General features: G+C 41.5%; 1 protein-coding gene across 1 annotated transcript in view; it reads right to left on the reverse strand.

Annotated features, from left to right (window-relative positions):
• Window positions 1-12574, reverse strand: part of AFG2A (AFG2 AAA ATPase homolog A) — a 161287-nt gene that overhangs the window by 20275 nt on the left and 128438 nt on the right. Inside the window, 1 exon segment of the mRNA XM_036382982.2 lies at window positions 12161-12325. Within this exon segment, the coding sequence (XP_036238875.2) occupies window positions 12161-12325 (165 nt within the window).

The raw sequence follows: 12574 nt of genomic DNA on the forward strand, positions 1-12574 counted from the left end.
AGGATGAATTATTAGTACCAACTATAAACCTCAAAATAGACTCTTCCTGTTATCACAATGCAAATATTAATGCGTATTTGCTATTCCTGCTAAATGTTATCAGCGTTGTTCCAACTCACAGGGAACAACCTGTTCTGTGCAGATCCTGACTGGGCTAGGACTGGACTTGGTTTATCATTTTAACACCAGGATCATTGTTTTGTTCACCTTGGGAAACCACAGCAGGAGCAATGATCACAAGGGAATCCTGCACGGGTCTCTGCACTGGCTCTGCTGGGAAAGCCGGGAGAGCTCCGGGGATGTCAGATGAGCAGAGCAGCTCCTGGGGTGCAGGGAGTGGTCACTGGTCATGGCTCCCACCACCACATCAACTGATCCCTTTATTTACTTTATTTACTTAGCTTTAAGCCCTTTTTTAATAGGCTGCATGACTTCTGCTGTACAGTACAGGTTTGGAATGGCACTGAAACCAGCACCAGCCATTCCAAGGGGCCTGATGCAAGCTCCTGGGAACAGCCCTCAGGAAACAGGTCCCAGAACAAATGGGTAGCCACAAAACACACCGTCTGTAATAAAGCCCTACAGGTATTTTGAGTGGAGCTCCTCATTTTGAATCTGCACAGGGCAAAACCAGTCCTACTCTATATATGGCAAGCAATAAGGTGAATTGTCATTTGTTCTGCCCCTCAGGTTGCACACAGACACCACTGAACACAACACTGAATGTCAAGTCTTAGGTAACAACAGACTTCAAATCATCAATGTCACCCAGGCATCATTTCAGGCTTTGAAATACAGTTTACTTATTACCAAATACGATGTGTCAAGTGATTTATCAAATCCATAAGAAAGAAGAAACCAAGGAGACAATCCAACAATCCATCCTATCTCCCAGCAAGTCCAGGACTGTCTCCAATCAAATGTATACTGGAAGAAGAGAGATTTATTACCATGGTTTCTCAATGACATGTTTTATATTTAGCAAGTGTTGCTATCATGCTCCACATGGTACTTTCACCCTGCCCCACAAGCCCACCTGGATTTCCACACCTGCCCAATTCAGTGGGTCACTCATTGCCTGCACATATTTGATGCTGTGTGTCTGTGGCAAACTTCTAGAGATGAAGCTGCTATTGAAAAAATTTTGACAATAATCTCTTTTCCTGCTCCAAAGACACATAAGATTGGCAGAGTTGTTCTTAAAGGTGAGGCTGTTCTTTCACATGCTGACATTGGCATTGAAGATACACTGAGTTTTTCCAAGTGCTGATTAAAAGCAGAAGGATTCCTCTGGCCAGTGCTCCTCACACATGCCTCTCATCAGCAATCTGTAAAAAGCAACACTGAAAAGACCTGGAAATATTTGGAATGGCTTAGTTTGGGACTAAGTGACACTGAAAACACACCTTCACTTTGACACCATTAAAAGGCAAGGGGTTTTCCTGGTCATGGAAAAATCATTTATACTAAAAAAAAAACAAACCAACAAGTCTGGAATGGTTTGAGTTGGAAGAGTTCTTAAAGATTGTCTTGTCCTAATGCCCCTGTCATGGGCAGGGACACTTTTTACCAGACCAGGTTGCTCAGAGCCCAGTCCATTCTTGCCTTGAACACTTCCAGGGATGGGGCATCCACAACTTCTCTGGGCAAGCTGTGCCAGGGCCTCACCACCCTCTTCTTCTATATGCCTATTCTAAACCTTACAAGTTATTTATGAAATCCTTTGCACATGCAGAACTGAAGGAAGTTGACTGCTTTAATTAATATCTAGTACCCAGGTAATGAAAATACTTTTGTTTGAAACGCCTACAAAAAGTGGTACATCTCCAGGATCAATTTCTGAAAATACTTAATATTTGAGAAATAGTAAATGTATGATGATGTATGATAAAAGCTCCTCCCTGCCTGCATAAGTAAGAAAGGAGACACACACACATTATATATATATTACACACACATTTACACATTTGTAAAGAAAGGCTAAAACAAGTAGGACACAAATCTCAGATGAGCATCACCTGAGTGATAATACTACCAATAATTTCTAAGAAGTCTCTAACAAAAGTTGAAATCTTTTTCCATCACATGAGAGAGAGGTTTTGGCCGTATTTATACATCATCCTGAGTAAACTGGCTGAACTGCAAAACCAGAACACTATGTAAGAATAATGAAAGGAATGAAAAATACTTCTGCCCGGGCGCGACATTTATCAATATAAAATAGCCATTTCTGCCATTGTTTGAAGTAAGGGAAGCAATTAAAGTGCACAAACCCATTTTGATACCAGCACCCTATTTCCTGCACATGCTGGTAACCCAGGGCCTCCCCCTCCCTCCTTTGGTGCTGTTCATTAACTCTCCACAATAAACACCATCCTCCCATACCACACGTTTGAGAGCACTCCGAAACTGGGAGATTGGGCAACAGCACTGCTCTATGCAAAACCAGCCAAGTCCAGTCAGGAAACAGATTAATTTGAAAGCCTTAATTAATGACTGAACGTTTATACAGCCAAGATTTATGAGTTACAAGGAAGTAAGTCCAAAACATAACACTCCCTCCCGCATGCAAGCCCTCTCTTTAATGGTAAACAACTAGCCTAGGGTAAGATACTGTCTCAGTGCTCCAGTTCCCTTTCTTATTCCAACTTCCAAGCACTGACAGAAGACAAATTAATTTCAAACTTCTTTTTTCCTGCTCCTCTATAAATATTGTTACTAATAAACATGGTTTAATGATGACAAACTATAGATTATTTTAATAAGTAAACCATTTTTTTTTAAGCTCAGGAGTGCAAGGATAGTACATAACAAAGAAGAGGAAAAAACAATCCATTTTGTATGGGTAAATTCATGATATTTATGAACATTTTCTTGTCAAGAAAATCATAAACAAGAAGAGAAAGGTCTTTATACAGATAACTATATGCATAAAAATCTCCTAAAATCCCTCAAAACCCCAGGTTTGTCAGCTTACTTCATAAATACTTTTGTAAATTTAGAAGTGACAAATGTTAGAAACGAAGAGCAAGTTTTCAGTTTTTAACATTTTGACTATATTCCATATTCCACTTCTGAGAGCTGACATCTCATTATGATGAGCTCTTGCTATTTGAATATTAAAACAAGACTGCCAGCAACACTTCTTTGGAAGTCCTCAGGCCTTAAACTAGAAAAGGCAAAATCAAGAAAAGTGTTGCTCTCTCTTTTTTACAGAACGCTACTGCGCTCATTTTCTTGCCTTGCAAGTTCTGTTACGCTAACAAAGGAGGGCAGTTTGGTTCCGTGGTTTATACAATACAGAAATACCCAGAAATGACCACAGAAATGGCAAGATCCCATGAAATGAGGAGCCTGTGATGAGCCCTCCAGCCATACTTTGCCCTCCCTGGCAAGAGGACCCTCCAAAGCCCCTCTCCCCCAGGTACACAGCCACGACCAGCACTTGGCACAGGTAACCAGAAATACAAGTGGCATGTGGCTTTTGGGTTTGGGGTGAGTGTTTTCTGCTTGCCTGTGGCAGTGATGAACACTCAAGCCCCTGTCCTTGCCTGTCATGGGAAAAATGCCCAACAACCCATCCTGCTGGCTCCTGCTCTTTGGTCCCTCATCCCCAGCTGAACAACAAAACCCAGCTGCTGAAGAGACTGAGCAGAAAAAGTTCTCCTTATACAGACTCACAAATACAAACACACAGAGTCTGAGCTATGAGCTGGGTAAAATTTTTTTTACCCCCTCTTCATTGGTTTATCATTGAATGAGAGCCCACTGGGAGCAGTTCTGGAAAAAGACAAAGTTGGTTTATCCCAGTGAAAAGCGGGCGAGAGGACAAAACAGAGGACAAACTGCTCCTCTCCCCCTCCTTTCCCTCCAACAGCGTGTGTCACTATGCAATGTTAATGTAATAGTAATTTTCTAGTTTTATCACAAATTCACTTTGTTTGCTAGGAAATGAAGTAACAAACGCTACGTCTATAAGATGCCAATTACTTTGAGAAAATAACTCCCATCCCCAACTTCCCAAAATAAGAAAATAAACCATCAAACAAAACCCAAAGCAGCTCTTTTAAACTGGACAAAACGCTCTTGGTTCTCCTTTCCTGACAATGGGGATGTCAAGACCAATTAGCACTTGCAGTCATCTTGGGGTTTGCTCTGTTTTCTCCCACTGCAAGTGGTCAGGCCAGATCCGATGGCTCCCTTCTATACATGCAATGCCATGGACAAATTACAGAAGACTGGACCTGAAAGGCTTTTTTCCTACCCAGCTATCCTTGACATTTTCATTACTCAAAGACAGGAAACAAAAAGCCTAAGCTGAGAACTAGGTGATAGTCTGAAAAAAGTTTAATTAAAAAGTAAAACAGACCATGGAATTGCTTCTAACATAGCTAATAATTTGCTGCAGAGTTGTTACTGTGCTGCTTCCATCTGCCAATAACCTTTTAAACCTTTTGCCAAAGGCAATCCAAAGCTTTTCCATATGTATGTAAGGGTAACCATAAAAGATAACTTGGAAATAACAACTTTCAACTTCTGCTATGCAAAAATCTGAGCTACAGCAGTGCTTGTGCCCATCAGCTTCCAGCAGGGCTCTGGAAAACAGAAGTTACATGGCAAGAATGAAAACTGCCCCGTTTGACAATGGAGGTTTGGCTGCAAGATTCCCTGCTCCCACATTCAGCATCAGTGACTATCTTAATTACCAACAACTTCTCAAATGGTTTCAGAGTTACCACTGAGAAGCTTCATCTCACCAAAAAGCCACCAGCTCCAACAATGCCATTGCTAAAGTTTGTGGATAAAAAAAGCAAGTGGAACAAAAGCAGACATTTCAACTATTCTACCCCCAAAAAATCTCACTTCTATAAAAAAAAAATACACATAATCAAAATCTCTTTGAAAGGAATATACCAGAGTGCATTTTTGAACTCAAATAACTTCATGGGATGACAACTGCATTAACCTATGCCTTACACACATTGTTAGGGACAGGAAGTATCAAAGCAAATCACTTAAGTCAAAAACTTAAGGACGAAACCAAAAAACTCTCCCACTCCAAATGTTTTATCAATAATGATCACCCCCTCAGAAAACAAACTCAAAATTCACTTCACACAAGTGAAAGATCATTTCTATCATGGGAGAAAGCAGTGGAAGCTGAATAGTTGGTGCATGTACTACACAATGGTAGTTTGACTAGTGAGAGCATTTAAGCTTGAAATTAGGTACATTTATTGTTCAAGAAATTCACAGCCTATTGTGATTTGATTTTATTAGTTATTATTATTCATTATTAGGTTCCAAATTTTTGCAACAGAAACAATGACTTTTTGCAGATGACTGCCAAAAGCAAACATCCTATTTTCCCTGCACACAAAGATACCAATATATGTTCAAACATTTTCATTCACACACACAGCCCCAGCTCGCCAATCTTTGCAGTTCAGTGAAGTGTAAACAGTCAGTGTTGCCATTAAAATAACATGTTCTTCATTCACAGCAACAATAGCCAGGTAGATTAACAGCCTTTTACACCTGGGCCCTATTATTTCTCTGCCATTCATTAACATTTCTTCTACCATGACAGCAATTGAACTGGCACAGTCCCAGAAACACAAGTAGGTCAGCACAAGGTGTTCCTCTGGATGCTTTCATCTGGTATAAACATCCTGAATTAGCCTTCAGGTGCTACATCTAAATATCCTAGTGCTAATTAAGATCACAATCAGAACCATTTCAGATCTCACTGACCAAGTACAGTGGTTTTGGAGGGCTGATTCTATTAAGGATGGAAAGTAATTTCACTGCACAAGTGGGGAACTTTCTGCAGCTCTCCTGGCCAAGCAGATGCTGGACATCATGCCTTGAAATGTGCTACCTCCTTGAAATCACAGAATCACCTAACAGCCTGGGCTGGAAGAGATCCTAAAGATCACCTCTTTTACAGCAACTTGTGTATGTTGAGAGAATGTGGCCCTGAAGTTGTCATATAAGAGTAGAGGACCTAGGAATAAGTTTTCTCTGAACTGCAATAACTTTTTGGTGACTCTCCAATTTGTACACCTTGTCTTATACTTTAGAACTAGAGTTGAGACAAACTCCAAGCAGCAAGTTCACTTCTAACCACATACCCCATGACACATCATAACTTATGAGATCAAGTGCCAGCACTACAGGTTTAAATCAGAAAAACAGGTCAGTGTGAGGAAAAACACACTTTTTATATTTTATTTTCCTTTTTTTTTAACATAAAAGCCAATTCGTCAGCTCTGAGCTGATATAAGCATTTGTATTACACCAATCAAAGTACTTCAAAAGGCAGAAATAAGCCAACACTTTCAATTCCTTCCTGATCACTGCAAATGCAATTTTCACTCTGAACTTTCCATACCCCCACTTGTGATCACTGCTATACTAAGAGCGTGTGCTTTAAGACATTGAAGAATAATCCCCACTGTCTGATTAAAAAAAAAATTAAATTAAAAGTTGCTAGAAATAACTCAGAGGCAAAAAATAAAACTCAAAGAAAACAATAGCAGTAGGCTAAAGAGACATATTTTTTCCTTCAGTAATGAATTCCCATCTGCTTTTAAAGAGCAACATGTTTTTCCATTGCTGGGAATTGCAGCCAAGCCCAGGACAATAAAGCAGCAAAGCCAGAGGCAAGAGCAGAGGGCAAGTAAAGCTGGCTGACAGAAGCTGGGCCTAGGTCCCTCTTTTATAAGCCTGTGTGACAGTGGCAGCTCAGCAGTGCCCTGCTGGGCTGGCAGCACGCAGCCCTCTGCCACCTTCAGCAACTGGGAGCTCCTGGTTACTCTGCCATGGGTGAGGTTGTGGGAAAATGGGAAGGAGAAGACAGGGAAAGGAGGCAAACAGCACAGTTGGTGCTGCTGGCAAAGCCAGGCATCTCCCCTGGTTTGGTGAAAGTACAGCTGGTTTGTGCAAGGGAAGGGAGCTTGCTCCTGACACAGGCGATGCTCCTACTCATGTTCTTTGTCCAGACACTGGACACAACACAAAACAACCCTGTAAAAGCAAACACAAGGGTGCTCACTTACAGAACCTGGGTGGACAATACCATTAAAGTAGTTAATGAAGAAAAACATGTTGAAATCAGCTGTAAAGTTCCTGCATCTGAACTGTTTTGGCATTTAAAGAATCAAATATCAGCTTTTTGGGGGAAAAAAAGAAGTCAGGTTTGAGGAGCAAGCAAAATTTCATAACTCAGCATTGGCTGGTGCTCATTCAAATTCCCCCTGGCTTTTTTCCCCAAGTTCCTCTGAGGATCACTGTTGAGTTCCTTAGGAAGCAGTTTTGACTGCGTCCTCCTGAGCTGTTAATGTGTCTGACCTTTTCGGAAACACTCATGTCCCTTCAGCCAGATGCATTAAATCTCCCCTGCTTGATTAAACTATTAGCAAATCATTATCTCACTGAAGGAGAAAATGTTCTTTCCCAGATGAGCTCGCCACGCATAAATTTCTGTACCAATACTCCCCTCTACACCAAACCTTATGTTTGGGCATAAATGTGCTGATTGCCAGCCATGCTCTACACCCTCACTAAGTCAGAGCACACTGCACTTTATCAGGCCTCAGCTCAGACACAACATGATGAAAATCCACCCACTCTGGGCAACACCTCTGACAAAGGGGCAACAGGAAGCAGATCTTTCTGAGGTGACTGAAAAGAGCAGGGAGAGGCAGAGTAATGCCCCCAAGTCCTGCTTTCAAGCACTGCCACACCAATGCCATTCCCAGGCATCCCCAGGTGCTCACAGTGCCCTCACTCCCAGTGTGCCCGAGCACATTCCGCACGTAGGAGCCTCCTGCGAGACCAGCAGCAGGCAAAATCCCATGGGAAGTCCTGGGTAGTTAGTGATTTCCTTTCCGGTGATTCATCTCGTTTATCCCAAACACTAACATTTGGAAAACATTCCCAATGCCAGGTATTTCCTCACCTTCCAGACACCTGTGCCAAACACATCCTTAGCACTGATAAATGTGTGTAGGAAAGAGGTGATCCCATGCTACCCATAGTGGATAAAGGCTGAGACTTTTCCTCATCCACCCACACAAAAATGTTCACTTTTCAATGAGTGACATAAATTAACAGATCCTCTGCACCAGTCCAAGAGAAACATCAGAGGTTCATCTGAGGCCTTCATCTTGCTACATTTCAATTTGATGGCATTCCTCACCTTGAAAAATCACATTTCACTGTAATACTTCAGGCTAATACATAGGATTGAATCCATTGCCCTTTCATAGTGTTAAGCACAAGGCCTTTTCCTTAAGTCTGGAAGATCTTTTCCTTCATGTACAGCTAGATGTAAAGAAGGTAACACATCCTTATCTTTTGAATGTCCAGTTTTTCCCTATATCTAAACCCTCTCTCTCCTTTACTGTAGCTATTCTTTACTAAACAGACAAATCTTCCCCAGTCTCTTACAAGGGTCTTTACCCTCCTGTGAACCTATGGTGGAACACATCCTCATTCCTTTTGTACTTACTATCTTCCTCTGCATGAAACAGAGGATTTTGGAGAGGTCTGGTTGTTTGGGGGTGTTTTTAATTAAAGTTACTAGTTTAAATATGTCAATAGCTGGTAAACAAGAACAAGCATGTTTTGGAATACATATTTTAAGAGTCAAAGACTTGAGTTGATTTCAGCTAGTTTGCTGCTGCACAAATCTTTTTGGCATCACATCTGCTCTTATTTCAACCAGAGCAAACCTTCATCAGCTTGCTTTTCTTCCCTTTCATTTTCTGGGTCCCCATTGAGAGTTATTGCAAAGTGAGAAAGATATTTTTTACATTAACTGCTCCACTTCGATTCAGAACCAGTGAAAGATTTACAGGTTCCAAGATTCCTGCTCTACTCTTGTGTCCTGTAAGCATGGAAACTGATAATACTATAGAAACCATGCCAGCCTTGGCTTTCACCATGACCTGCTTTCCACCAATTTAAAAGCAGTCAGTCCCCATTATCTTACTTTTATAAGCACACTCATCTGAGGAATATTGTCATCATACCCAGATTATTTAATTTTTTATTACTTCCAACCAACTTAAAACAACTCAACACTTGATTTCAGTTTCTGCCTAAAACCTCCCTCTCTGCCTTTTAAATTGCAACAAAAACTTAATCTGACTGCAGCTTAGACAATAAAAGAACATCTCTCACTCTGCTGGGTTTATTTTCCTTTTTATCACCTACTTTCTGGAACAAAGTATTTCTCCAGTGGGGAAACACTCTCTTTATCCCTTGCTTGTCTAACCCCAAACTGAAAAATAGAGCACCTAAGTTTGTGGAAAGCCCATCTTTCCTAAGGATAGCTGTCTGTGGCAGCACCATAAAAACAAGCAAATGAAACCCAAAAAACTCACACTGCTCGTACTTTAAAACATTGCTTTTAAATACTTCTGTGGTCAGATCTCTAATTATCCCTACTTCAGTGGGAAATGAAACAGATAAAACTTCTCAGCATGAAGTACAACAGTGAAAATGCTCTAGGAAAAGCTGTGATCAAACTGTGAACAAGCTCAGAGCACAGACATTCTAATTATGTAAAACCATTAAAAAATTTTCAGTTTTAGAAAAGTTGGACCTCCTGCAATTTGGCCCAAAATTAAATGCAGTATCCCTGAAGAGCAGCCCAAGTACTGCTGCTGAGCACTACTTCACAAACGTCTGGAAATGAAGATTGCACTCAAATTCAAATATTTCCAGAAAGCTGAGGATTTCTTCGACCTAAAAGTTAACTGTACAGACATTGCTCATCTAATGTCTTTAATAAGAAAAAACTTCACTGACACACAAGAGAAGGAAACTGTAATTCACCCTCATAAATTATCTTCCACCTTCCCTCACATGAAACAGTGGGAAGTAATCACCCCATTTTGCTATCTTGATGTATCTTTAAAGGTAGTCATTAAGAGAAACGTACATCCAGCAGGTGAACAGAGATAACTGGTCATAAGCGATGACAGGCAAAAACACACAAGTATCTGATCTGAAAAGGGGCCAAGTTGGAAGCCAGATGCACACTGAACTATCCACTTTCCTGGCTGTTTATTCAGCTCATGTCAGGATGATTCAACGCATCTTTACACGCAGCTCCCTATTCATACAGCATCTTCCAGTCACAAAACCAGGCATTTTCCATTTCTTTCTCTGAACAAAGGCTAGAACAGTGCAATGGGAACTTGCCATTCAGCAGCGGAAACTATTTGTAAAGCTGGGAAGCTGGAGACACTGGGAAGAAAAGGCTTTAATGAAACTGGCCACTGTGTGTGCCAACTATCAAGACTTTATATATTCTTCCAAGGAACCCTGACTGAGGCTTTTTCTGTATTTACTCTTTACATCCCAGTTATTATAATACTTTGCATGATGCAAAAGAACAAAATTCGTGAGAAATGCCATATTAGAAACAGGCAGCTTTTTTTTTTTCCTCTGAAACCAGTCTGTAGCTGCACTCAATGACCCATTAACTTATTTCTGATCCTGCACAAAGCCAGCACCAAGACATTTGTGACTCATTATCAACCAGGCACTGGAATTCACCACTAGCTTTCCAGCGGATCCAGATCCAAAGGAAATCCCCATATGCTTGGAATTCCTAAACTACAAGCACTGCAGTTGTTGACTGGTAAGGCGACAGTTGCCATATGCAACAGAGGAGATGTTTATATTTATGTTTTTGGAGGTTGTACCTCAGCCAGAAGCAGATAAATTTCCCCAAGTTGTGTCACTGTCCCCCAAATATAAATATAACACTGTTACTTCCAAAATGTGTAAGCAGTAGAGCTGTGACAGTCTTCCAGACCAACATTTAAGCATGAAATCCTTTTCATTGTTGCCTTTTTTTTTTCATTGTGAGAGCCCACATTCTGGGCAGAGAGAAGTGCTACACAAACCAGCTCTGCTCACTACACAGCTTCCAATCATTCATTCATTCATCCCCAGAGCGCAGTCTGCCCTGTGCTGTGGAGGAGGAAATCTCTCATGGGTTTGGCTTTGGTGTCTGCTGTGACACAGCTTCCCACAATGACCCCACAGCACACACAGCAGTGCCCACACCAGCCAGAAGTTATGAGTAGGCAGCACAGCGATTTCCAGCCCACCAGCATGTAAGTGACAGCTAAATGAGGGGAAGCCTGGCCTGGGAGCACCACCAGTCCTTTGAGAAGGGCCTTAAAGCAATCACACGAATCCTCCACAATCACCCAAGACAAAAGTTTACCTAATTTCCCTGCCCTTGTAAACAGCACACAGAGACATGGGGAGCCAAGGCAAGCACAGCACATTTTCCACTCTGCTATGGAAAAAGCAGAAAGTGGCTATGTAATTAGATGGCGTGATAATGCAGACACTTGGGCTGGCTACAGCAAGGTGGAAATTCTGGTATTTCATACCTTTCAAGAGCTCAACTTGGCAACCTTATTAGCATTCTTTGAATTTTTGAATTAATATAATTACTCTCAATTAATTAAAATGAGAAAAGAACGAAATATCCTTTCATGAGACACTGACATGAATAACATTCAGGGAGCAGAATGATGACCACTAATATACTGATACTTATTATAACTGCCAGGCAGCAGCATCTGAAGAAGTTTCTCCTTCTGCCCAGGACAGGAAATAATTGTCTGACATTCACTGTCAGAAGCTAAATAATAGCAATGAGCTATAACAATAAGTGCTGCTGTGAAGTTTTTATTATATTGAATAGGAAAATACAAGTTTCAAAGCAACTCCTTTGCAATTCCCTTGCATTGTTTCTTACCTCCACCTCTCCTCTCTCCTCCTGAGGCTCTCAGTCACAATCCTGCACTCAAAAGATTCCTGGAGATGTGAGGGAACTGTTTGGGAAGTCTGGGAGAGCTTGCCTCCACCTCCCTCCAGTCCTGGCAGTACACCCTTAATGAGGCTGCCTGCAACTCTATGAAGGCTCACCCTGAAAGAGACCCTTCCCCTGGCACCACTCCTCTGATGGGGACCTTGAAGTAAAAAAAGCCCAGATTGCAAAAACACAGCAATATCTGAAATAAATATTTCCTTTCATAATTCCCACCAGCACTCTGAGAAAGCTCAAGGGACATTTGAGTTGAACTTTAAACACCCTTTGTGCACCGACTCCGTGAAGTTTTACCTCGGCTCCCGAGTATTTCTGCGTGCGCTCCACGAGCTCGGCCAAGCAGATGTCGTTGCTGACTGGCATGGACTGGAAACGGAGCCTGAAGATTTCCCTGCGAGTGGCTGCATCTGGCAGTGGCACGTGGATAATTCTGTCTATCCGCCCCGGCCTCAGCAGGGCCTGCAATCAAAGTGTCACAGCAAAAGTTACAGCGCATCAAGGAAGCAAAAAAAAACCCCCACAGCTCAAAAACAACACCACCACCAAATAATCAACAGTTTAAACAAAAGCATGAACCTGCACAAGAAAAGACAGTAAGGCTACTCAGCTTGTGAAATACCAGTTTATGGAAAAAAGGAATCATAGAAGAACCACAGTCATTTTCCTAAAACAATACTTCTAGACTTGTTGCAAGGTGTGCTGGAATGT

This window comes from Molothrus ater, chromosome 4 (genome assembly GCF_012460135.2).
Source record: "Molothrus ater isolate BHLD 08-10-18 breed brown headed cowbird chromosome 4, BPBGC_Mater_1.1, whole genome shotgun sequence".
Taxonomy (NCBI): Eukaryota; Metazoa; Chordata; class Aves; order Passeriformes; family Icteridae; genus Molothrus; species Molothrus ater.